Here is a 25,921-nt window from a genome sequence, read left to right as displayed (position 1 = left end):
TGGAGAAACCTTTGGAATACAAGCGCGCTGATCCACACAGGTATGCACACGGGTGTTCACTGCTCGTAGACCCAAATTACACCTTTCTTGGCTGCTACTTCGAAGCACATCTGTCCTGCGTGCTGCACAACAACATTGAATATTTAGTATTTACTGCTGTTTACACTTAGCTACATTAATGCGATGGTGTTGTGTTTAGTATGTTGCTTTGTTTTTTGTTTTTTTTTGTCTTTTTTTGCTTGTTTTCTATTCTTCTCTCAACAGGTGATCCAGGAGATTTTTATTTTTTTTCTCCCCCCCTTTCTCATTGTCCCTCTCCCCTTCTGTTTTTCCTTCCCTTCCTCTTTCTTTCTCCCTTTCCTATCTCTCACTCATGACTGTCCCGTCTGTAACATCTGAAAATAAAATATAATAAATAATAAAAACAAAGATCGACCAAATGGACCAATACGGCAATGCCACGATGATCCATTTGGCAAAGTAAATCCATTGGGTATCCTTGTTGGTCTTCAGACAACAATTCTGATGGCTAGAGAACCAAATGGGACAGGCGAAAAAAATAAAATAAAATAAAAAAAAATAAAAAATAAAAGAACGTACATACCTGGACCCGCCTACTATCCTTGGAAACGTAAAATGATTGGCTAGAATCTAAAGTGTATCACAGCTAAGGAAAAAAAAGCACCGAAATAAAGCACCGAAATGTGCGCTGCTTTTCGGTCTGGGTACTACCGTTTATGTCAGAACCGGTGCCATGATGGCACCGGATACCGGTACCCATCCCTACTCTTTAGTATAAACCTTCCTTTTGCATGTTTTAACTAGTTCCCTATTCCCAGTATGCAAACAGCATCTTCGTGCAGCATCAAAAAACTGATTAAAAAACAATCGGTGAAAGAAATATGTCTAGATATTGAGAACAATTTGAAGCCTATGAACAATTTTATTGTCCATTAAGATTAAATGCTGTTATTGATCTATGTGTGTTCATATAAAGTGAACTGTGAGACAAAATCTCTGGCTATTCTGAAGATACATAATTAACTTTTACCTGACAAGTCTTTAAAGATAACCAGCAACACATTGATGAAGTAAAAATGAACAGGTTCTTTGTCCACTCAGTAATTAATTTATGTTGTTATGTTATTGATCAAGTAGACATTTTAACTATAGATAATAATATCAAAAATTCTAAAATGTGCAACAGTTAGACTATCCAGATGAAACCTTTGTTAAATCTATATGGGTGATATGAAAATCAAATAATTTCTTCTATGTCACTTTGCATGTCATTACTATTACTGGCTTCACTGGATAGGCATGCAATATCTTCAAATACAGGGGCATAGCTGCTAAAAGGTAGGTGCATATTTAAAATATTTTCCCACTGCTCAAATATACCTAAGGGAATACTCTCTGGGTTGAAAGGTAGGTTCTGTTGTTGCCTTAATGAATGGTCATGTATGTAATTCCCACCAGTGACAACAGAAAACTGTCTGAACTCAGACTCTGAGCACATAAGCACGCCTTGTGTTTCACTATGACATGAGTCATCCACCATTGTGATTTGGTCTGTGACTGCACATTTCAGAGCTGACTGATGCAATGTTTTTTTCACAGGTGTGTTTAGCTTGCTAATTTCTTCAAAAGTGAGACATTGCATTGGCTCCAGGAATTCTGGCTGTATGAATCTCTTTGTGTAACAAGAATCTGTCTGCTGGGACTGTTTTGAATGAAACTTATTCAGCAACTGTTCATTTATCAAAGTAACATTTTGAGGCTTTGGGGAGCTTTTGTCATTACTAGAGCTTTCTTTCTTATATCCTGCAAACAGCATCCTCAAATCTCCCCACTGTTTCGGATCAGCTTTCACACATTTTGAGCTGTATAGATGCTTCTGCCAGCTGAGTTTCAGTGAGGTATCATCTGAATGAAATGCACTACAGATGCTGCCGATTTCATAATACTCAACCTCACTCTTTGGTAATGGCTGAACATTTGACAGACTGTTATCACAGTATATCTCTGCACTTGACTTTGACTGATTGGTACTCATGAGGTCAGGTCTGTTCCCTTTTTCTGGTGACAGAGCTTCTGTGGGCATTGTGCATTTTCGTTTGTCATCAAACGAAAATGCTTTGTTGTCTGCCCCATGCTCTGTTTTCACTGGTAAGCTCGCACTCTGACATCTTGAATGAGAATGTCTTACTTTGTAAAGGCCAACACACATTACTGCAATCACCAGAATGGCAATGAGAGGAAGAACCACAGCAATGAGCCACAGTGGCAGGTTGCCTTGCATTTCAGAGCAGTGATCATGGCTATCCTTTGTGGAGATGCATATATCACAGAAATGGTCAGTAACATTGTGTAAACAGATGCAGGAGTTGTTCTGCACACCAGGTTCACATGTCCAGTGATTTTGACAGTGTGAGAGACAAGTCCTGCTGGGACCATCCTTCTCAGAGCATCCTGAAGCGAGGCAAAAATGCGGAAAGCTGCAGTTGGTCTGGGTGAGAGTCGAGCTTGGCCTGACATCCACCATTATGCTGTGTCCGCTGACAGGCAGAGAGTAACCTGTCACATTGAAATACTGCACACATCCACTGAACCCTGTCATAAAAAACAAAGAAGGTTCAGAGGTCCACTTACTTCCACGTTACTCCTTCAGTTTAACTTTACTGGTACATGTTGCTTTTAGAGTGATCAGTTTAAACAGGTAAGAAGATCCAGTCTGATTAAACAGTTATCCAAAACTCTCATCAAGTGCAATGACAAGACTGTATGCAGTGTATATTTTCTGGCCTTCATTTCACATGTTGTACAAAAGTTGGCATTTTAAAAACTGACTTTAAGAATAAACTTTACCTGATTGATTGACTGTTTCTCTTGTGGGAGCAGCACCAAGAGTGATCTTTTCTACGCTAAGTGGAGTGAGATCCATACTTTGGCCAGTGATGTTCAAAACTGGTTTACCATCCACAGAGAGGAAAGTGTTCTGTCCCCTGCTGAACAAGGAGAGGAGATGCCAAACTCCATCAGCCACAGGACGGTCCACAGAGAAGTCTGACAGGTGTCCCAAAAGTGCATCTTCAAAAATGTAGACAGGCTTCTTGTCTTTTATCTGAATAAAGGGGAAAAACAGTTTCATACTTGAATATAGAATACAAGACGTGTATATAGTTAAATGAATTTCACCTACCTTCAGCATAATATATGCTCTCTGTCCACGGATAAACATCAGCACACCATCATGTTTGGTCTTGAACTTGATGTTAATCGTTTGTTGGTCTCTGTTTAATCCCAAATTTTCATCCAAAATCTCTTTCATTAGGTAGTCTCTCTTAAATTTCTCCTTAATAACATAATCAATGTAGTCACTGCCATTAAATTTCAAAACAAGTTCCTCTGACATTTCTGTTTGAAAAAAAGAGTTTAAAAAAACTCAATTTAATCTTCTGCACCTGATTTTAAAACAGAAGCTCAATATCATATGCACTATTATTTATACCTTTGTCACAGTTTTTTCCTGTAAAAGGGCTTTTGCACTCGCAAAAATAGTTGGACCAAAGGTCATGACACACACCACCATTCTTGCATGGGACACTATAGCATAATGACACTGCTGCTCGAGGACACCTAAAGATAAACAGTAAGACATTTTATATATATATATATATATATACATATATTAGGGGCGCAACGATACACAAAATTCACGGTTCAGTTCGATACTTTGGTGTCACGGTTCGATATTTTTTCGATACAAAAAAATGTTCATGCATTTTTAATTTGTCATTTATTAAAATTATAAATATATATTTTAACTCAAAAGTACAGTTTTTAAATTTAACCCTAACCCTTGTGCGTGTTTTTTATTTTGACAGCGAATGCGCACCTGCGGACCACTTATGTGCAGCCCTGGTTATTTAGCTCGTCATATTGCAGCCACAGAAATTCTTTTGTCCATGAAACCATAAAGCTGCACTTTCTTTTTGCCTTATAGTCTGATTTGTCATAACTTCTCCGTTTTGTGGTAAGCTTTTCTTTGGCTGTCACTTCTTCACCCTGACCTGTCTTATTTGGCTCAGCAGAACTGAAATGCTTTTACACGCTCACTCACATAAGCTCAGCGATTCTCTGCGCGATCAACCTCTCACATGTTTAAGCTTGCTGCGGGAGATTTCACTTGTCATGTTTGCATAGTAAGCTAACGATTAATAAGACGATGTCAGAGGAATTGGTGCACAAATTATCATCACTCACAGATCAGTGCTGTCGCTCTCTATACACAGTTCGCACAATTGCAAAGTGAAAGCAAAAAAACAAGCGCAAATTCAAACGCGACTTCAATATGTCACATATTGACAGTGGCTCACCGATGCCAATGACATAATTACCCAGCTACATTTCTGAAAGAATGCAAAAGCATTGACATATATTTTTCCTACAATAGCCCGACGGGCAGGGCAGAGATAGATTTTGGTAGCCGGACTGAAAAAATCGCTAGCTCCGGGACGTCGGGCTAGCGATATTGCGAGCCCTGTATCTGATTGAGGAATCACTCATCTTTGGAAAAGAGAGTTTATTACAGAGAAATGGCTCTTTCCAAAATAAAAGCTATACTATCCGCTTCTTCCGGGCTATATTCTCAGCAGCATAAGGAGAATCATGTGCTAACAGCTGTCTAAATGACTCGGCTAAAGTTAGTAGCATGCTTGCTTTTTTTTGTCTGCTTCCACTTGTCTTTGCACTAGGATGATGTCGGCGTAAATGTGCAGTCATATTCGTTGTGTTCCCACTAGTGCTTTCAGGTTAATCTCGTTGAAATGACCTTAACGCCACAACACGGCAAATCTCCGTTAACGAGCTACCGCCGATCGCTCCGTGCATGGGGCTAGACGGCCAACACGTTAACGAGCTAACTGCGCTAACACACTAGTTCCCACCAATGTAATTGAGCATTGCATGGCACATCCAACATACTGTTTTACTTTAGTCCATGACTCGCTTACCTTCAGGGTCATACGTCACATGAAAACCAAAATAATTCCAAACGCCAGAACTGAATGAGGGTGGGGGAGGTGCCCTGCGCTCTTCCTTCTGACTATGCTGTCTGTGTTGAGCGCTCAGTGGATCTGCGCTGGACAGTGCAGCCTAGGCGGAGTAGTCGAACACAGATTCACTGAGCGCTCAACACAGACAGCATCGTCAGAAGGAAAATTGATAAAATAAATTACAAATGTTGTATTGTTCGATACATATGCGTACCGAACCGAAAGCACTGTATCGAACGGTTCAACGAATATCGTTGCACCCCTAATATATATATATATATATATATATATATATATATATATATATATATATATATATATATATGAGCTCAAATATGTATCAAATATGTATCCAGCAATGTTTAAAGTATAAAGACATCTACATGCACTAATTTTAATAAGCCTGCCTGTCAAAGATGTTATATGCCGCTAGAGCCATTGAGGGTCTCAGGAGGATGCCATTAACATGAAAGTTTCGGATACATCCAACAAAGTCATGGGCTCTTATCTGAGAAGGATGCACTAAAATAGCTTCAGTAGTTCTTAATCCTCCAAAGGTCATATTACTGTTGCCAACATCAAGTGTCCTATTTGGCGATAAAGACAAAGAAAGAAAAAAATTGAAAAATGAAAAATATTGCTTACATGAAGATGAAAATTAGAAATGAGGAATATTCCAATTAAATATTTCACTGCTACCTTTCTGAAATACTTCCATCATTCGTTGAAAAACAGAATCTATTGTTTTCGTCATCCGTGCAGTTGTCCACATGCAGTGAACCCATCTGTGAAATGCAATAAATAATAAAAAGATATATGAATGTAACTCAAATTCAATAAAACATGCTAATGTATTAAAGTACTCAAATTACTTTTTCAATGAAGAAACAAAACATTACTTCTGCAGTTCAAGTAAACAGTCATTTTCTTATTTAAATGAGTAATCCATTGATAGTAGACATACTATTAGCCACTTTGTTGGGTACAACAGTCAAACTCATTGTTAATCAACTAATCATGGCAGCACCTCAAGGGATTAAGGCAACAGAATGGGAATGTAAGATGATTTAAATGACTTTAAACATAGCATTGTTGTTGGTGCCAGTTGGGCTGATCTAAGTGTTTCAGAAACTGCTGATCTAAAAGATCAGTATACTCAGAAGTAAATGTATTGCTAAGTTGCTCATGTAATGCAAAGTACTCTAATGAGTAAACATTTCTCTGCAGGCAACCCTGTGACCTGGCAGTTGGTTTTTTTCGTTGTTGTTTTCTTATACTGATATATTTAAAACTCACACTGCCAATCCTCCTGGCAATAACACTGTGAAAATATCCATCTGCAACTTGCTTGTATGTTTGCAACCTCACAGGTCCTGAACCCAGATCATAAGAGAGATGTACTGCTCCATCCAGTATCTCCAGTGCAAAGAACTCTCTGCTGTTTGAACCTCCTGGATTGTAGAGGAGGAGGGAGTCCCTCTGCATTGTGGCAAACTCCAAAGAGATTAAATTAGTCCTACGATCCAGTGGTGGAAACTCCATGAAGGACAGCTCCTCAAAGCCATAACTGTGATCCTCACACCGGACTCCACTGACTCCTAACATAAAGATGAGTTCCATATTATTTTTTCCCATTTAATTCTTAGAAAACCTCTTAGCATATTTCATATATGCGCATAAACAGATAGCATATATAGCCACTGATATCACCCATTGAGGTCTTAGGCTGAGCATTTTGCTGTTGCTATTTTGGTGTTTTGAAACTGTATAACAAGCAAACGGTGGATCTTGCTGATAATGCAAGGAATACTTCATATAGACAAGCTTTATCTTTCTTCTGGACACTAATATGCATCATAGTTTACACAATTAATCTCATCTTATATTCAGTATGACATGAAACTAGTGGCTCAGCCGGAATCTCATGAGGAAAGCTTTCATAGACCAAGCGAGTTGAGAACATCTTTTGCACCCAGAGGAGTCACAAACTGGTACACATGACAATGAATGCAGATTTAAGTCAATTCTGTACTGGTTTCACTTTTTAGACCGAAGCTATGTATGTCTGCTGTGGATGAAAATGAACACACACACACACAAAAAAACTGCCGTTCTTTAAATGGCTACTTGACACTGGCTCCAAAAATCAGTCTGTTCCCATTGACTTGTATGTTTTAAAATAATCAACTTAAGGATAAAATGAACATGATTATAGCCAGGTACAGAACATGAGTTTGGTCTCAATAGTTAATTTCTCTTTTTTTTTAACCACTGTACACCACCTTTGGTGATACAACCACTCTTGAATTTTGTTAAATTTCAAGTTAGGGGTAGTCACTTTGATTGACAGATGTGTTGACAAAGTTACGAGCCATAAAGTAGAGGCCTGTACATCAGTCAGTGGATAAATGACACTTTGGTACCCATGCTTCGACCTCAGTAAATATTTTTGTGTTGATTTTATACTTATTTTGTAAATTGTGGCCCCAGTTAGAGTCAAGAAGGAAAATAAAGCAGGGCATGCTTTAGGCCTGATTTAGATCTTTGTAGAGCCTACAGTGTAACCTACATGTGTCCAAGGGGACTGACGAGTTTGCACTTATGTTGGAGGTTACATTGTGAAGTTTCCAGTTGAAGCATAAATTAGGTGTTAGAGTGGGTTTACCTTGTGACTGACGAGTTATTACTCTTCCTGGATTAAAAATGATGCTAAAAAATGCTCAGCTTAAAGCTTCACAATGAGACATAACTAAAGAGTGGGTGTCATCAGCTTTGCTATGTCCATCATTTGTATACAGTTTGTTACAAGCAACCCTTTTTTTCTAAATATATGCAAGAAAGTGTGTCTTTCCTAAGATTTTACACTTTTGTAGACAAATGTACATCTAGCATTATGTATCATTCTTACCAAAGTGACAATTACAAGAGAATCCTGTTTGTGAATTAATGCAGATACCATGAACACAGGGTGATGATTTGCAGTAGTCTATGAACTCATCACAGGTTTCTCCTGAAACAATTAAATTAAAAAAAGAAGTTTTATTTTAAAAAACAAATTAACAGTTGGTTCTCACATATTAATTTTTTTCCTATCTATCTATACATGAGAAAATGTACCTCCAAATCCAGGCACACAGTGGCACTGATATCCATCATCGGAGGGGATACAAGTCCCACCATTTTGGCACTTCACCGTCAGGCATCCATTGACATCAGCAGCGCAGTGGGAACCAGAGAAGCCAACCTGACAGTGACAGAAGAAACTTCCCACTGTATTCACACATGTGCCTTTATTCTCACAGGGATTTAGCTCACATTCATCAATTTCTTCTTCACACAGTGAACCAGTAAATCCGGATGGACAAGTACAGTTAAAAATCTCTTTCTTTGGTGCAACAAAGATGACCGCTACACTTTCAAGGACAGCAACCTCCTGGCTGATGTAAATATTTTTGTGGCATGATGCTCCATTTTGACAAGGGCTGCTCAGACATGGATCACTGGTGATGTGAGAAATTGTCACATTGCTCTGAGCCTCCAGTAATTTCTTGTGTCCAGATGATATACCACTCGCCACCTCTCTGCTAAGGTACTGACCGTTGTAATTTTTGACTGCAGCCAACAGAAGGATTTCCCACCCAATATGTTTGATTCCAAATACATGAGTCTTAGAGGCTTGTAGGTTAAACAGACTGTCCAGAGCTTTTACGAACCTCAAATAGTTATTAGACAAAAACTGCTCTACTGAAGATGATGACAAAGAGAATAATATACAATTGTCTATAGAAGCATTTGTAAAACCTTTGTAGTTAACGTAGACGCTGTTGTTTACGGGAAAGTGCAGCTGGTCTGTAGCTTCAATGGAGATGTTAAACGTAGCTTCGCCTTGAAAGGGAAAAGACCACAGCTCACATGTGCCATTAAGGATTGTGAACATGTGAGTTGGCCCACTTTTGATGGTGCAGTTGAATCTGTCAGACTCATCCTGATCCTCAGGATGGACATTACCAATCATGCCACCTTGGAAAGAACTACCAAAATATTTCACCTCAATAAAGATATTTCTTGCCATTGAAGGGTTGTCGTTTTCATCCACAACCCGGATGTGGAAGGTTGATGTTGATGATAGTGGCAAGGGAAATCCTGAATCCCTGACAGCCACAAGCACTTGATATGCAGAGATTTGTTCCCGATCAATTGGGCGGGTGGTGAGCAGAACTCCATCAGGAGTGAGAGAAAAAGCACTGGCCACCGAGGAGTCTAATAACCAGTACATAAAAGGGCCTTGGTTGGGTGGTAAATCAGAGTCAAATGCAGTTAATTTAGTGACTATGGTGCCTTCAGGTTGATTTTCTCTCACATGAGCTTCAGTTGATGTGAGTTTGGGGGCATTGTCATTAATATCACCAATAGTCACAATGACATTAGTAGTCCCAGTGGCTGGTGGAGAGCCATTATCTGTGGCTATAACAGTAAGATTATAGACTGGCCAGACTTCTCTGTCCAGTGGAGAATTCACAGAAATGATACCATTAGATGGATCAATAGAGAAGGAGAAATTGGTGTTTCCATGCTCAATGGTGAAGAAGAAATGATTCCAGTTAACAATGGAGTCCTCGTCCACAGCACTCACAGTTGCAACAGATGTCCCAATTGGGGTGTCTTCTGTAACATTCGCCATATAGCGGGGAGATGTGAACATGGGAGCTTCATTTGTGTCAATCACACTGATGTGGACAAAAGTCTCATCTATATCTGTGCCAGTAATAACACCAGAGTTCTTGGCCAGAACTTTCAAAACTACATGGCTGTTGCCTTGTTTCCTCAAACTATTGGTCGTATATACGTCTCCAGAACGTTCGTGAATTTCAAAGCTCTTTTTTTTTTTCCTGGCAAACAAAAAGTAAAACACTTGACCTTCAGTGCCTCGGTCACCATCTGTAGCCATCACTTTTCCAACAACAGTTCCAATAGGCACGTTTTTAAGTACTGAGAAGTTAAATTCTTTTTTGATGAATCTAGGCGTGAACTCATTAACATCTGAGATTTGGATGACAACATGTGCTAAACTAAATAAAGCATGTCCTCCAGTATTGGAACCTTTGATTGTTAAATCAAACATCTGCTCTTGCTCATAATCAAACATGGCCAAAGTGGTGATGGTGCCATTTCCTGAATCAACTGCAAATTTATCTATATGGCCACCAATGAGAGAGTAGAATATTTGTGCATTTGCACCTGAGTCAATATCTGTGGCTGTTACATCGAGAACATTCGTTCCAACAGCTGAGTTTTCACGAACTGATGTTATGTACTCTGAGGATGAAAAGACTGGGGGATTGTCGTTCACATCCATGACTAACACCGTGACATTTAATGTGCCAGTTTTAGAGAACCAGCCCTCATCTTTAGCTTTAATTTGGAAATGATAAATACTTTGTTCTTCAAAGTCAAGCTCTCTGATCAGTGTTATCAGTCCTGAAAATTCTCCCACAGATAGTGGTAAAAATTGATTTTCTGGGGTAATGTTGTATGTGATCTCCCCATTGGGACCATAATCCCCATCTTCTGCTTGAATATTTCCTATTACTGATCCTACAGGCAGGTCCTCAGGGACAGAGAAAGTAACATAAGATTCGCTAAAGCTCGGAGTAAATTGATTCCTCCCAGTAATTTGGAAAGTGATTTCAGCTTGGGATGTTAAAGGGGGGGTGCCCTCATCTTCAGCCACAGCTATTAAAGTGAGGATCTGATTTTCATTCTCTCCTAAAGTCTGATTTAAAATTAGTTTTCCAGTGTCACCTTGAATCCAAAAGAAATCAGATGCATTTCCTCCATTCAAAAAATACTTAATGCTACTATTGCCATTGACATCCAGATCTACTGCTGTAAACTGGACCACCTCACTTCCCACAGCCAGGTGATAAGGAATAGCCATCAAGGGTTGTAAAGGGAAAAACATAGGAGGGTGGTTGTTGTAGTGTTCCAATCTTACTCTGATAGTGACATTACTATGTAGGGGGATACTGCCACGGTCAAAAGCAGTAACCATAAATTGATAGATTTCAAAATTACAGTCACGTAACATCATGGGCTGCTTTGTATAGATTTCACCAGTGGTAGCGTTCAGCCAAAACTCCTCATGTGGAGGGTCAATAACATAGAAAATCTCACTGTTTTTCCCAATGTCTGCATCTGTAGCAAGAATCTGCAAAACAAATGCCTCTTCATCTTTTGTTTCAGGGAGGATAATGTTATAGAAATGTTCAGAAAATACTGGTCTGTTATCATTGACGTCTAAAATGACTATAGTCACATCTGTGCTTATACTCCATGCTGAATCATTTGCACTTACTTTAAAGATATAATGATCCTGCATTTCCCTGTCCAAAACTCCTTCAACGGTGATGTAGCCAGTGGTGAAATCAATATTAAAAAGCATGTCATCACTTTGCTCAACTATCAAGTAATTAATCACTGCATTGGCATCAGTGTCATCATCTGTAGAGGTGACTTTTATAATTGTCTGTCCAACAGGGGTATCTTCAGACACCTCTGTGAGAAAAATCTGAGAAAATAGAGGGGCATTATCATTTCTGTCTAAAACAGTGATGATAACAGTTGCTTTGTCTTTGTGAAGCATGTTTTCTAGTTCTTCTGCTTCAACTGTTAAATTAAATTCAGGAATATGTTCTCTGTCTAAACTTACAGTGGTACTCAAGTAACCATTTTCAGGGTCAATTGTGAAGAAGTTACCGTGGTTTCCGTCTGTTATGTTGTATTGCACTGTGCCATAATAGCCAGAATCTGCATCAATTGCAAGTACATCACAAACCACGGTAGGCGGGGAGTTCTCAAAAACCTCACACCTGTACTCAGCTTGAGTAAACTGTGGGAAATTATCATTTGCATCAGTGATGTTTATGTGAATTTCAGAAAAAGAGGAGAAAGGAGGCAGGCCTGAGTCTCTGGCTTCTATCAACAAAGGAAACTCTTTTTTGCTCTCAAAATCCAATGGTCTCTCTACTATCAGGGCTCCACTTGAATGATCGATGTGAAACATGTTTTCAAAGTTTCCAGAAGCGAGATAAAAAGTGACAGGTTCAGCTCTAATACTCAGGGCAGATACCACAGCCACCAGTGTTTCCACTCGCTCATCCTCTGTGAGGGAATAACTCAGAACATCCACGTTCATCTTTGGGAAATCAGCGGTGTTCTGAAACCTGACACTAATAGTTGTGGTGTCAAATTTGGGATCTTCCCCAGAATCTTCCACACGCACAGTGACAATAACATCATCCACTGACTGTAGAGCTGCTGAAGTGAAAACAGTGCCACTGTAAGGATCGATTGAAAACATATCAGAGCTTTCTCCCTGTAACGAATAATGTAGTTCTGCATTGATCTCAGTGTCGTCATCTAATGCTCTCACTGCACAAACAACAGAGCCTGCAGAAAAAAAAAAAAGGGTGGGGGGGGGGGGATAATACAATATTAATACGATTGCCAATATTACCCAGAATAAAACATATAGCTGTAAAATAGAAAGGTAATCTCTCACCTGGAGCTAACTCGATTGGCACATAGGCCACATAAGGCCCATTCATAAACTGGGGCCAGTGGTCATTAATATCTCCAATAAGTACAGTAACAAGCACAGAGCTGGACAGAGGCTGAGTGGGATGCTTATCACTCGCAGTCACTTCCAAATTGTAAATGGCCACTGTCTCCCTGTCCAGTATGTTTGTTGTAAATAGCTCTCCAGATGTTTCATCAATGGCGAAAGGCACATTGAGGTTTTCCATAGAATAGCTAAACAAAACAAATAAAAATAAAGCAGTGCACTATGCAAAACCCTGAAAGTTACTCTAATATAACACAGTCATTAAATTCAGAAGATTATCAAAATACTATAAAAGCATTTTGTTTTAAGAAACAAATTATCACATTTACCTTACTTCCCCACTGACACCCTCGTCGACATCAGAAGCGATTATCACAGCAAACACAGTGCCTATAAGACTGTCCTCAGGCACTATGGTGTTGTAGACTTCCTCGGTAAACTCTGGGTGATTATCATTGACATCGTCAACTATGATGTGCACAGTCAAAGTGCCTGTTAGGGATGGCAGTCCTTCAAATGACAGTGGAAGTCATCATCAAACAGTGTGAAGTGAGTATTAGAAAAACATAGACCATTATTTCCATACTGAATTAAGTATCGTGCAATTTTATTTGGATATGTTACCTGAATCAACAGCAGTGATGGTGACTATATATAGCGACTCCTTCTCTCTGTCTAAGGTGTGCAAAATATGAAATGTGCCACTGGGAGTGATAGAAAATAAATTATATCCATTTCCTTTCTCTATAAAATAGGTAAGCTGACTGTTGTTTCCTAAATCTTCATCCAAAGCTGAGACCTGGCAAAATTTTAAAAACAAAAAGAAAAAAACAATAACAGAAAATAAATAAATAAATAAAAAGACAAACATTAAAATGCTGTTGTTTTTCAGCAGAATTTTACTGCACCTGATATGTTAGCTGAGTTGGATCCTCCTCATTCTCCTTCACATGAATGGTCAATGTTTCTGGAACAAACTGGGGTGCAAAGTCATTGACATCCATCACTGTGATATGGATTGCAGCACTAGCAGATCTGGGTATGTTCCCCCGATCTACAGCAGTTATCATCAATGTGTAGTTTGAGTCCCTCTCTCTATCTAGTTCATCCATGACTGTGAGAACTCCTCGAATTATGTCCACCACAAATGGACCAATCTGGGCCAACATGTACCGTACTTGTCCATTGGATCCAATGTCTTGATCGTGAGCCTGAACCTGCAGCAGGCTTGTTCCCCTGGGGATATCCTCGCTGACTGTCAGGTTATAACTGCTTTGTAAAAACTCAGGGTCATGATCATTCACATCCTCAACATGCACTGTGAGTTTCATAGTGGTTGCCAGCATGGGTAAGCCTTCATCAGTAGCTATTATAGTAACAGTCAGAGTATCTACTTCTTCTCTGTCTAATAACTCCTCCAGGTATATCTTTCCACTTCTGTTATCAATGCTGAATATCCCACCGGAGGTGTTTAAATAATACAAAACCCTCCCGTTGGATCCAGCGTCTTCATCCTCAGCATGAGCAGTTATTACAACAGAATGCAGTGCAGTGTCTTCTGGTATACTAACACTTTCGGCTGACACAAACATTGGAGCATTGTCGTTGACATCTTCAGTAATCACAATAACACGCGCTGTACTTGTGAATTGTAAAGATGCAGGCTGGGCACAGTCATTGGCTGCCACAGTCAGATTGTAGTAGGACTGTCTCTCCCTGTCCAGAGGTTTGTTAAGGCATAAGGTACCAGTTGAATCTGTGACAAACACTTCCTCGTCGTCACCACTGATCACTCTCAGTGTCATTTTTCCATTATCACCTTGCAGACAAGAAAATATAGCATGTAAATTATTAAAAAGGATAAAATGGGTTTAGACTTGTTGTCAAGTAAGATATCAGTTATAGACATCGATTATAGACCTTTCTTGGAAGCATAACTAAAAATGATAAATGCATTATATTATACTTTCTGAAAACACATTTGTATCATAATCCTTATATTTTCATTGCAGTTGTCTTAAACCTGTATAAATCGAAGGGCAAAATGAGGCGCTTGAATGTGAACTGTGAAAAATGTGTGGTTTTACATCAATGACTTACAGGGCTAAAGTTCAATCTAGCTGCTGATTCCTTTCTGTCATTTTATTTATATGAAATATGTTTTCTTAACAAATACACTATTCCACAGAATACTTGACAACAGCCTCTCATTAACTTTATCTGAACAGTGAAATACAGGGATGGTTATGGGTGTGATCCCCACTGACTAGATGAATGTATAAATCATTTGCTTGAGGAGCAGCTCCAATAAAATAATAATAATAATAATGCAATGCGGATAGAATGTATCCTGTATTACTACAAATGCAGGATTCATTTATATATTTTATGTAATATAATGTACAGTCATTGGTCATTTTGTTAGGTACAGCTGTTCAACTGCTCTTTAACACAAAGGAATCAGCCAATCACATTGCAGCAACACATTTAGGCATGTAGACATTGTCGTGACAAACTGCTGAAATTGAAACTGAGTGTCAGAAGGCAAAAGAAAGGTGATTTAAATGGTTTTGAATGTTGTGTGACTGTTAGTGCTGGATGGATCTGGAGACCATCTCTAAGGTTTGCAGAGAATGGTCTGAAAAAGAGAAAATGTCCAGTGTGGCAGTTCTGTTAGAGAAAATGCCTTGTTGATGCCAGAGGTCAGAAGAGAATGGCTGGACTGCTTCAAGCAGAGACAGCAGGACAACTGTAACTTAAATAATCACTTGCTACTACCAAAATATTTAGAAGAACATTTCTTCTGCTCTTCTACATACTTCAAAACTTTGAAGCAGATGGGTTACAAAAGCAGGTGACCACACTGAGCGTCATTCCTGTCAGTTAAGAACAGGAAACTGAGGCTAAAATTCACATTGGCTCACCAAAATTGGACAACAGAAGATTAGGAAAATGTTGCTTTAACCCTTTCGTGCATGAATTATGACAACCTCAATCAGGATTGTTTTCTTAAGTTTTCTTATTCATCTGTAGGCATGAAAAAATATTTTTGAATTTCATTTTTTCTTAACATCTTGTCTTTTAAATGCCCACTTAGGTGGACAACATCACCTTTGGAGTGGGTGGCAGGGTATGGAGTGACACATCAGTTTCCAATGTAATGGTTTATGTGCAAGTACACACTGACACAAATACAAGAAAACGGCCTTTGAATAGCTGTCCAATGTAGTGATCACTATGTGTAAAAGGGTTAAGGTGAAAGTAAAATCCATTGAACGTATGATGGTAGTAACATTTTATATTCACTTTGCACACTTACCCTCATCTTTATCTGACACATTCAGAGACAGGAAACAAGTTCCAATGTTTGTGTTCTCCAATAACACTGCAGAAAAGGTATCTTGACTGAAAACAGGGAGGTTGTCATTCACATCTAGCAAATTGAAATACACCCTGATACCAGATACCTGCAGATCCCCCTGCTGCGCCTCCACTGTGAGAATGTAGAACCTTTGTGCTTCAAAATCCAGGCTGCGGGTTAATAGGAACTCCCCCGAGAAAGGGCTGAGAAGGAATAGGTTCTCACCGTCATCCTCCTGAACTGAGTATGTGATAGCTGTGAGACTCTCAAACTGTGTTTCCACTTTTCCCACAATTGTTCCTGTGAACACAGTGGAAATAAATAAATAATAAATAATAATAATAATGGTGGATTGAGCAGCAAAGTTATGTCAAAATGGAATAATTTGAAGTATATTTGAAATGGGGACCCAAAGTTACACATTAATATTTCAAAAAAGAATCTCTCAGCTAACATGCATATGCGCTTACATGGGGAAAGATGACTAACCTGGTAGTGTGTCTTCTTTCACTTGAAACGAGTAAACAGTTTTGGAGAAAGCCATCTGTGTTTGCCATCTGTTATGAGGGTGTAGGCTTACTTCACCATGCTCCAGCACAGCATCAACAGACGAAGGATACCAGGAGGGGAGCGTATGCTGCCCTAGTATGATATCTGCAAGCTCCCTCACACTACTTACATTCACCCTATTTCCAGATGAAAGTTTATGAGATGATGTAGTAATAAACACCTGAAGAAGGCAAGGAGTCACAGTTTCGAAGCAAGCATAAATTGTCAACTTCTGAAGTAATGAAATTATTGGAGATATGTAAAATGTGCTGGAAGCCTTAAACACAAATAGACATCTAAACAAAATTTGAAGCCAGTTATCAAAACACATCAACCAACAGGCCAACTTACCACAAAGTGAATAATAATAATTATATATTTCCTCCTACATCCGGTAGAATCCATTATAAAGTTTACTTCTTCAGCACCTCTTTGTTGACCATAGTTACAAAATCAAGTAATAATAGCACACAAAACAGACGTGGCACTAAAAGGTAAAATCCCATAACTGTGCAGCCCCCACACAAGCCCAACAAATGGTAAAGTATTAAAGCTGTATCCATGGTGATTACTCAATCTGTTCAGTTTGTAATCCTGACTGACACGCCTCTTTGACATCACTCTATGCAAATCCTGCAGCTGGGGAGGAAAAAAAAGTTTCGTGGGACTTGAGAGTGAAGCAGATTACATTTTCTTTTCTATTTATTTGCTTGTGAAAAAAGCAAACGGTTGAAGAAAAATTACCAGGTAAAAAGCATTAATAGTATATCCAGCTATGGTTTACTGAATCAGTATGTTTTATATTCTCGACATGGATTTTGCTATTGAGGTTATTCAGCGTAGGCATGAAATGGACTCTCTGAACAGTTGCCTGCAGTTAGGTAGCCTAGAGGCAGACTTTGTTGTTGCATATCAGATTGGGGGGGGGGGGGTTCATTCAGAGACAGAATGGCATTCATTCAATTGGTAAAAAGGGAGTGAAAAGAAGGGGAAAAAACTATTCAGAATCACAGGTCTCAAAACTGACTTGACATGATACTGTAGAGCAATGTCAAACAGACAGAAACCATTTGCCAACTACAAGGCAATATCTTTTAGAGCAAATGTAATTCATTTTTAATCATTTCAACTGATATTGAATTATTAACTTTTTATTTAATATTCAAAATTCAGTTGCTGCTGGACTCACTAAACTCTTCTTTCTAAAGAAACAGGGCTTTTACCATCTTTATGCTTGCTTCCAATAAAAAACAACTGTTGTGACCCTAATGTTAACTACATGCAGGAACACTGAGCTTGTTTGTGTGTCAGACCTACTGAAAGGAGAACACAGAGGTTTCATTCATATTCGCTAACACTTCTAAGAACGGTTACTGCAAGGGAAAACACTACTGAGAAAAGCCTGATGAATGGACATGTGAACCCCCTCTAAGTGATGGTGAGGCCACCGTGCCTGTGAGCTTGCCTCCAGTTACAGGGAATTGCAACTCAATACGACCAAGGGATCACAAAAGGTCCCTGCCTTGGGAAAGAGAGCACTCGGAGAAGGAGTACTTTTCTTATGTTCATTTGGTACTTGGCTGGGAATAAAAGACATCCATAATAATATTGTGTAGTGGAGCATCTTCTTGTGCTTTTTGCATTGATTATCCAAGCCTCTGGAACTCCCCAGGAGGAAAGCAAAAACTATTCCTACAAAAGAAATTCCCTAATCTGGTGTTTTGATCATTTTTTGGGTGACTGCTAACAGCTGTCCCTTTAAACCAGGCAGTGATCCTCCGTGTCCTACAGATGGAGTCATTATCATCCTGAAAAAAAAAAAAAATCACTCTGTAGAACCTATATGGACTTGTCACTTGTGTGCGCATGACAAAACAAGTGTAGTTTAAAGTTTTTTAATGCCACACACACACATACACATACAGGTTTTTTATATCATGGCGCCACCTTCTGGATTGAGGTTGCTCAAACTACTGTAGCATGATCGATGTTTCTTACTTTCCAGAGAGTTTATAAAACATTGCTGAGGATGTGAATGCCTTAGCACTTTGGAAATAACAGCCATTAGGCAATATCTTTTTCTTAAATTGTTAAAATCAATAAAAGTTTGTTTATTTTCCAATAGAACAATGTGATATCCTTAATTGTGTTCGTATTACTTGCTATTGTCAAATATCTGACCTTCTGGTTTAATAATACTATGAGTCCAGTACTGGTAAGTAAGAATTATTACTTGTCAATTATCCTTAGTCATTTGTGCCATTAGCAATCTGTTTACATAAAAAGCCTCAAACTCTGAATTACTCATAGATTAACTAGTATTGTGAACTTGATTGAAAAAGGTACATTTATTATTCAAGACTTAAAAAATGGACTACTGACTTGACAGTTTTGCAGATAATGATGGTTATCCTCCACAAGAGGTTAAGTCTCATTTGTGAAAAAGGCAAGTTGTTTGCAGACTGCTGTATTTAAACATCTGTCTAAAAGGGAAGTGTGATATAAAGAGAAGATTGTCAAGGTAAGTCAAATCAGGAACTTGGGAGAGCTTTGCAAACAGAGAACTGAGGCCGGTGACAGAGGATTAAGATCCACCACACATGGACATCTAGTGGCTCAGTACTAGGAAAGGAGCTACAACTGCCGCATTCCTAATACTGAACCACTAGATTTTAGAGTACTTCTTGCTTTCCACTGCTGACAGGCTTTATAGAGATTCTTATTTCCTTTTACAGCAAGACCTAGAAGCTTCCCACAGCGCCAAAACTATCAAATAGCTTGCTGACCGCATTATTGGGCTGCTAACAAACCTGAACCCAAGAGGAAGATGAGAAACACCCAACACAGAATTACAGATGGACTGAAGGGCCCTATTTGCATGTAATGAATATAGAATACATGGAAGTTTGGTAGTTTTTAGATATTGTGAGATGATTAAAATTAGGAGGAAAAAAAAAACAAACTTGTTAAAAAAAAAAAAAAAAACGACCTTTATTGAAGACATTCTTGAATGTCGACAGCTGCATTTGATATTAGAGTGGTATTCAAAGAACAATAAAAAGACATTGGGACAGCACATAAAAAAATATTTTTCAAAATAAACAAAAATACACTAGCAACTCAGAAATCTCATTTTTGAGTTGGAACACCTAAGGACTAGTTACTTTCATACTTATTTGTAGTCCTCCTAGACTGTTACATAATATGGCAGGGATAAAGTACTACCACTAGAAAATTCCAAACGTAAGATATGTAGTGTTGACTTTACAAAAAAAACAAAAGAAAAAGAAAAGGAGAATAACACTGTACATCTTAAAAACATTAAATATACACATGATCTTGGTCAATCTGACTTCGGTTTTTCAAGATGGTGAATTGAGATATAAGGATATATGGCATAAACAAAACTGCAGGTCCCATCCCCAAGTGAGCTACTCATCATCATCATCCTCATCTTCCTCTTCTTCTTCTCCTTCCTCCTCTTCTTCTTCATTGTCATCATCATCATCATCAGCTGCAGCAGCTGGTCCTGAATCCACTTTTCCCTTTGTGCGGTAAGCAACAATATCCTGTAACAGAGAGATAGGCTCTTTTCCATGCTCCACAGACAATAACATTTTTCTATCAAATCAACAAGTTTAACTTCCATGTCATTTTGGATTATCACCTTGTCATATTTCTCCTTCAACTTGGCAGCCTTCTTCTCATATGGCTGCTTTTCTTCCGCAGATGAGCTGTTCCACATCTCTCCCAACTTCTTTGCTGTGTCCCCAATGGAAAGGCCTGGATTTTCACTTTTTATTTTTGGGCGAAAATCTGCACAGAAGAGGAAAAATGCAGACCTGTGGGGGGAAAAGAAGGAAATGGGAAAAAACCAAAAACGTTGCCGTTTAATTGCTCAAAATACCCCTATGGTCTGAAAGAAAATGAGAAAGTGTAGATTATGGCACATACGGTGGTCTCTTGGGGGCATTGGGGTCCTTGAATCGCTTCTTCTTCTGGCCCTTGGGAGGCACGTAATTCTTCATTTCCCGCTCATAACGCAACTTGTCTTGCTTGGCCATGTCTTCAAACTTGCCTTTCTCTTTTGGAGACATTGTCTTTGGAGAAACACAGCCAGTTTTAAACAATCTAAAAAATAAAATACTGAATTTAGAAAACTGAAAATAAAATCTAATATTATGAATAATTCCTTTTACCTTCCATCGCTCAGAGCATTTCTTGGAGAACTCTGAGAAGTTGACACTGGCATCAGGGTGTTTCTTCTTATGCTCCTCCCGGCACGTCTGCACAAAGTAGGCATATGAGGACATTTTGCCCCTCGGCTTCTTTGGATCCTTCCCCATTTTGGCTTACTAAATTTTAAGGAGAGAAAATACAGTTTTAAATTCAAAGTATACCAGCACTTTCATGCAATGTAAGTAATAGAATCTGAATGGCCCTCGCCAATAGTCTGCCTCCTACTCCATCAGTTCCTCACATCTATTGTTTAAACTGGGTGGTGGGAGGAGGGTGCCTGGGGTGACTGATGATCCATTGTATGAAGAGGCTAGCATTTATTAAAACTACAATCAGCTACACATTACTCTACTGGCGCGTTAGATCAAACGTTTACCTATACAAGCTAGTAAAAACAGTATAGTACTGCTTAATTTTAGCACTCCGACAATATAACGTGAAGCTAACCGGCTAAAGGTTCTACGTGAACACATTAGCGTCCACCTCATTTGATTGTTCATTAGCTTTTAGCCATCTTGCTTTGTGTCCTCTTGCTATCAGCGTTAGCCTTCAAGCTAGGCTAGCATGTCACGGTGCTCATCTCGGGAGACGATTATGAAAATGGCTGATTAGACTGCTAACAATGGCTAGCTGCCCGTTTTTCAAACACCCCTTACGTCCTTCAGAACAAATTTGCCTGTTACTGTTGTCACCTGTCTAAACGCTAAATATTATTCGACTAAAAGTTTAGTGAAAGTCGTACTAATGCCGGAGAATGATGCTCTGCCTGTATCACCGTACTCCGGTTGCCTCAGCACCAGTCAACGGTATTAACCTACATTCAACAGCCAGCTAGTGCTAGCCTTTATGGTAGCATCCAGCCACCTTTAGCACGCACCACAGCAGCGGACGTTACGTTAAGCGAAGTGTGGCAGACAGTTAACTCGACCATCAGGGCTCTTGTCCTTTAACCCAATGGCCACTTTATTTTAGTTATTACTCATGGCCGTGGTGAATGTCACTGTACGGTAACTACTTAGCCAAGTTAGCAAGATAACGTTAAACACCAGGAGCGTGATACTGAGTTAGCATCCCATTCAGCTCAGCCATGCAACCAACTACGTACAACGTTAATGTATACTGTGCAAAGCATATCCCAGAGAATCGTTTCATTCATAAGAGCCGCACACTATTCGCTTTGTTTAAGATTACGTTTATAGTGCTTACCCCTACAGCGCTATATGAGGCCAGCCGCACGTCGGTACGTCTCAAACAATGGGACGAAAAGCACCGTCAGTGCGCGGTCTTTCGGCTGCGAGAATCCGTCTGTGTTTATTCTGTGTGTTGGGCACCGGCTGTCGGACATTGGCTGCCGCCAACTCCTTGGAGTATCTTATTGGACACGCGCTGTCAGTCCTGCTTGTTGAACGGTTGGTTGTTCAAAACACGGCGGTGTGATGGCGCTCGGCTTGAATGCCAGTGAGTTTAACTGCAGGGAAACACAAACGGAAAGAAATGCAGAGCCCATTAGTAAAAAACAAAAAGGAAAGACTAGCAATTTGAAGTTACTCCTAAGCTTACCTTAAAGGAGCATTATCAGCGAATCATATCGTTTACGTAACACACTGCTTTGAGAAAGTGTTCTGATTTATTTATTGTCTATTTTACCACATGTACATGTTAAAGCAAGTTTTAATATTAGACAAGAATAAATTAAAAAAATTTTAAATGATAGTTTCATTTATCCAGCGAAATATTAATTATTATTAAATATTAATGAATTAGGTATGATTTAACACATTTTTTTTGAAAAGCGGAGTTCAATTTCACTGGCTATGGAAAGCACTTAATTAGGTTTTGACAAAATGAAGTGGTCTTTAGTGATGTGCGATTCCACTGATTTCTTTTCCGATCCGATACCAAGTAAAATCCAGGGTGGTATCGAAGATACTGATCCGATACCAATACTTTGTACGAAAACTTAATGTTTCATTGTATTTCATAATACAATATATAATTGTATTATGTAATTGTAATAATAATATAATAATATAGCTTCATAATGATTACAGAACATTAGACTACTTGTTCTTATTGCTTAATAATGCAGAATTATCATATAGAAATAAAAAAAAACTTGAAGTTGTGCGCTATTTGCACATGTTGCCTGCCTGCAACACTAAAGGACTCCACGAGATACGTCTGTCTCGCCCTATCAGCACCTGTCCCTCTCCTCCTCTTCAGTTCACCTCAACATAAGCTCATCATATTCTGTGATATGATTTACTCTGAGGTGTTTGACGAGGTTAGTGGTGTTGCCACAACACCTCACTGTCTTGCCACATGTATCGCAAACCGCGTCTTGGCTGTTTGTGGATGTAAAATACGTCCACACATGACTCCGTTAACACTCTGCCATTGTTGTGAGTGCGTACGCCAAGGGGCTGCCACACATTTATACAGGGTGGGCCATTTATATGGATACAACGTAATAAAATGGGAATGGTTGGTGATATTAAAGTCCTGTTTGTGGCACATTAGTATATGTGAGGGGGCAAACTCCTCAAGATTGGTGGTGACCATGGTGGCCATTTAGAAGTCAGCCATCTTAGATACAACTTTTGTTTTTTCAATAGGAAGAGGGCCATGTGACACATCAGACTTATTGGTAATGTCACAAGAAAAACAATGGTGTGCTTGGTTTCAACGTAACTTTATTCTTTCATGAGTTATTTACAAGTTTCTGACCACTTATAAAATGTGTTCAATGTGCTGCCCATTGTGTTGGATTGTCAATGCAACCCTCTTCTCCCACTCATCACACACTGATAGCAACACCGAAGGAGAAATGCCAGCACAGGTATCCAGTATCCGTAGTTTTAGGTGCTGCACATCTCGTATCTTCACACCATAGACAATTGCCTTCAGATGACTCCAAAGATAAAAGTCTAAGGGGGTCAGATCGGGAGACCTTGGGGGCCATTCAACTGGCCTACGACGACCAATCCACTTTTCAGGAAACTTCATCTAGGAATGCTCGGACCTGGCACCCATAATGTGGTGGTGCACCATCTTGCTGGAAAAACTCAGGGAACGTGCCAGCTTCAGTGCATAAAGAGGGAAACACATCATCATGTAACATGTAGTATCATGTACAGCCGTGTTTCACATATGACTATGAAGGGCGTAAGAGGAAGTAGTTCCTTCCAATTTAGACGATCCAAATGATATAGTTTCTTTCTACTGTGTTCCTTTTAATGATAAACTACAAATTTACCCCAAAGTACTAAAATATCGATATTTTAATATGAGAATCGATTCTACAACATAACTTACTGGTATCAGAAGAATCGATATTTCAGTATCGATCCGCACACCACTAGTGGTCTTAAAAGATCTCAAAAAGCACATCATGCAACAACTTTGTACAGGAAACCTTCCCAGGATTTTCCAGCCTACTAAAATGACTCAAAAGAGTGGATTAACAACTCGTCCATGAGGTCATAAAAGAACCCAGAGCAATATCTAAAAAAAACTCGCAGTCTCACTTCCCTCAGTTATCCTGCATTTCAGATTAAGTCGGAATTTCCAAGTTCCCAGTTGCAATTGTTATATTTATTTCAGTTCAATTAATTAACTTTTTATTTTTGGGCGAAAATCTGCACAGAAGAGGAAAAATGCAGACCTGTGGGGGGAAAATATGACAAGGTGATAATCATTTTGGATTATCACCTTATCACAATATCCTGTAACAGAGAGATAGGCTCTTTTCCATGCTCCACAGACAATAACATTTTTCTATCAAATCAACAAGTTTAACTTCCATGTCATTTTGGATTATCACCTTGTCATATTTCTCCTTCAACTTGGCAGCCTTCTTCTCATATGGCTGCTTTTCTTCCGCAGATGAGCTGTTCCACATCTCTCCCAACTTCTTTGCTGTGTCCCCAATGGAAAGGCCTGGATTTTCACTTTTTATTTTTGGGCGAAAATCTGCACAGAAGAGGAAAAATGCAGACCTGTGGGGGGAAAAGAAGGAAACGGAAAAAAACCAAAAACGTTGCCGTTTAATTGCTCAAAATACCCCTACAGTCTGAAAGAAAATGAGAAAGTGTAGATTATGGCACATACGGTGGTCTCTTGGGGGCATTGGGGTCCTTGAATCGCTTCTTCTTCTGGCCCTTGGGAGGCACGTAATTCTTCATTTCCCGCTCATAACACAACTTGTCTTGCTTGGCCATGTCTTCAAACTTGCCTTTCTCTTTTGGAGACATTGTCTTTGGAGAAACACAGCCAATTTTAAACAATCTAAAAAATTAAATACTGAATTTAGAAAAAAAATATTTAATTACAACAACAGTTGCCTTAAGATGTTTTTTTTTGTTGGTCTGGAATGTCCCTTCGACTCCAATTTTCTTTTCTGAAAGTACCAGCTCCACCAACCTGCAGCTGTGCATAATACAAATACAGCATATTACAAAAAGCAAGTATTATGCTGTATTGTTTGCGACACAGGAATGGCTCTTCCTTGTTGAGAAGCAAATCAAATCCTGTTTTTCTTTATATTTATTTTAACTCGGGAGTAACAGCCCTCCTGAGTTCTGTCACCCAACGTATGAGGTAACTGGAATGTGCCAATAAGGTCAGTGTTCATAATTCAACAATAAGAAAGAGACTGGGAAAAAAGTAGCATCCATGGGTGAGTTTACTGCTGATCAACAAGAATACATAGGCTTGTCTTGCATTTGCCAAAAAACATCCTCCAAAGAACATCCCAAAACTTTTGAGAAAATATTCTGTGGACTGATGGGACATAAGTACAACTTTTTGGAAGCCTTGCATTAAACTAGCATAGCATTTCATAAAAAGGACATCATACCAGCAGTCAGACATGGTGGTGCTAGTGTGATGATTTCAGGATGCTATACTGCTTCAGGTTCTTGTCGAAACTGATGGAACCATGAATTCTGCTTTCTATCAGAAAATCCTGAAGAATAATATCCGGCCATCAGTTTGTGACCCAAAGCTGTGAAGTACAGTTTGGTTATGCACAAGACTAAGTCTCTGAATGTCTCAAAAAATAATAAATAAAAGGATGGTTTTAGAGCGGCC

At 39.1% G+C, this 25,921-nt stretch overlaps 4 protein-coding genes across 7 annotated transcripts; all 4 read right to left on the bottom strand.

Moving 5' to 3' along the window:
• Positions 1 to 758: 758 nt before the first annotated feature.
• On the bottom strand, positions 759 to 3,689 carry LOC113036164 (protocadherin Fat 4-like). 2 transcript variants are annotated; one of them, XM_026192301.1, is made up of 4 exons: positions 3,512 to 3,689; positions 3,203 to 3,417; positions 2,869 to 3,124; positions 759 to 2,613 (listed from the first exon to the last, which is right to left on the bottom strand). In XM_026192301.1, exons 2-4 carry the CDS (start codon positions 3,413 to 3,415, stop codon positions 1,259 to 1,261), a joined length of 1,824 nt encoding a protein of 607 aa, XP_026048086.1. In that variant the 5' UTR covers positions 3,416 to 3,417; positions 3,512 to 3,689; the 3' UTR covers positions 759 to 1,258. The 2 variants fall into 2 exon arrangements, with proteins under 2 accessions (XP_026048086.1, XP_026048087.1); XM_026192302.1 differs by having other exon boundaries at positions 3,203 to 3,689.
• Positions 3,690 to 5,404: 1,715 nt separating this feature from the next.
• On the bottom strand, positions 5,405 to 18,402 carry LOC113036163 (protocadherin Fat 4). 2 transcript variants are annotated; one of them, XM_026192300.1, is made up of 12 exons: positions 16,943 to 18,402; positions 16,532 to 16,772; positions 16,001 to 16,342; positions 13,590 to 14,500; positions 13,306 to 13,480; positions 13,011 to 13,191; positions 12,619 to 12,869; positions 8,175 to 12,506; positions 7,966 to 8,067; positions 6,354 to 6,655; positions 5,757 to 5,842; positions 5,405 to 5,644 (listed from the first exon to the last, which is right to left on the bottom strand). In XM_026192300.1, the coding sequence occupies exons 1-12, from the start codon at positions 16,994 to 16,996 to the stop codon at positions 5,452 to 5,454; spliced, it is 7,170 nt and encodes a 2,389-aa protein (XP_026048085.1). In that variant the 5' UTR covers positions 16,997 to 18,402; the 3' UTR covers positions 5,405 to 5,451. The 2 variants fall into 2 exon arrangements, with proteins under 2 accessions (XP_026048085.1, XP_026048083.1); XM_026192298.1 differs by having other exon boundaries at positions 16,532 to 17,002.
• Positions 18,403 to 18,920: 518 nt separating this feature from the next.
• hmgb1b (high mobility group box 1b) lies at positions 18,921 to 22,265 on the bottom strand. 2 transcript variants are annotated; one of them, XM_026192303.1, is made up of 5 exons: positions 22,037 to 22,265; positions 20,791 to 20,946; positions 20,546 to 20,691; positions 20,259 to 20,433; positions 18,921 to 20,160 (listed from the first exon to the last, which is right to left on the bottom strand). In XM_026192303.1, exons 2-5 carry the CDS (start codon positions 20,935 to 20,937, stop codon positions 20,023 to 20,025), a joined length of 606 nt encoding a protein of 201 aa, XP_026048088.1. In that variant the 5' UTR covers positions 20,938 to 20,946; positions 22,037 to 22,265; the 3' UTR covers positions 18,921 to 20,022. The 2 variants fall into 2 exon arrangements, with proteins under 2 accessions (XP_026048088.1, XP_026048090.1); XM_026192305.1 differs by lacking the exon at positions 22,037 to 22,265 and adding an exon at positions 21,573 to 21,653.
• Positions 22,203 to 25,083, bottom strand: LOC113036525 (high mobility group protein B1-like). Its single transcript, XM_026192925.1, has 3 exons — positions 24,941 to 25,083; positions 24,654 to 24,828; positions 22,203 to 22,298 (listed from the first exon to the last, which is right to left on the bottom strand). Exons 1-3 carry the CDS (start codon positions 25,081 to 25,083, stop codon positions 22,203 to 22,205), a joined length of 414 nt encoding a protein of 137 aa, XP_026048710.1.
• Positions 25,084 to 25,921: the final 838 nt, after the last annotated feature.

This window comes from Astatotilapia calliptera, chromosome 14, assembly GCF_900246225.1.
Source record: "Astatotilapia calliptera chromosome 14, fAstCal1.2, whole genome shotgun sequence".
NCBI classification, from domain to species: domain Eukaryota; kingdom Metazoa; phylum Chordata; class Actinopteri; order Cichliformes; family Cichlidae; genus Astatotilapia; species Astatotilapia calliptera.
This window is presented reverse-complemented; position numbering and strand designations above follow the sequence as displayed.

Bases quoted from the DNA above. Each gene is read 5' to 3' on its own strand.
- LOC113036164 (XM_026192302.1), bottom strand. From the start codon at position 3,415: ATGTCAGAGGAACTTGTTTTGAAATTTAATGGCAGTGACTACATTGAT. The intron at 3,125-3,202 runs GTAGGTGAAATT...CCCTTTATTCAG, and splicing joins GAGCATATATTATGCTGAAG to ATAAAAGACAAGAAGCCTGT. The intron at 2,614-2,868 runs GTAAAGTTTATT...TTTTTATGACAG, and splicing joins AGAAACAGTCAATCAATCAG to GGTTCAGTGGATGTGTGCAG.
- LOC113036163 (XM_026192298.1), bottom strand. From the start codon at position 16,922: ATGTGTTTTGATAACTGGCTTCAAATTTTGTTTAGATGTCTATTTGTG. The intron at 13,481-13,589 runs GTGCAGTAAAAT...AAATTTTGCCAG, and splicing joins CAACTCAGCTAACATATCAG to GTCTCAGCTTTGGATGAAGA. The intron at 6,656-7,965 runs GTAAGAATGATA...TCTTTATGTTAG, and splicing joins CTCTTGTAATTGTCACTTTG to GAGTCAGTGGAGTCCGGTGT.
- hmgb1b (XM_026192303.1), bottom strand. From the start codon at position 20,937: ATGGGGAAGGATCCAAAGAAGCCGAGGGGCAAAATGTCCTCATATGCC. The intron at 20,692-20,790 runs GTAAAAGGAATT...GTTTCTCCAAAG, and splicing joins AATGCTCTGAGCGATGGAAG to ACAATGTCTCCAAAAGAGAA. The intron at 20,434-20,545 runs GTATGTGCCATA...TTCCCCCCACAG, and splicing joins AATGCCCCCAAGAGACCACC to GTCTGCATTTTTCCTCTTCT.
- LOC113036525 (XM_026192925.1), bottom strand. From the start codon at position 25,083: ATGTCTCCAAAAGAGAAAGGCAAGTTTGAAGACATGGCCAAGCAAGAC. The intron at 24,829-24,940 runs GTATGTGCCATA...TTCCCCCCACAG, and splicing joins AATGCCCCCAAGAGACCACC to GTCTGCATTTTTCCTCTTCT. The intron at 22,299-24,653 runs GTGATAATCCAA...GTTTCCCTGCAG, and splicing joins TGAAGGAGAAATATGACAAG to TTAAACTCACTGGCATTCAA.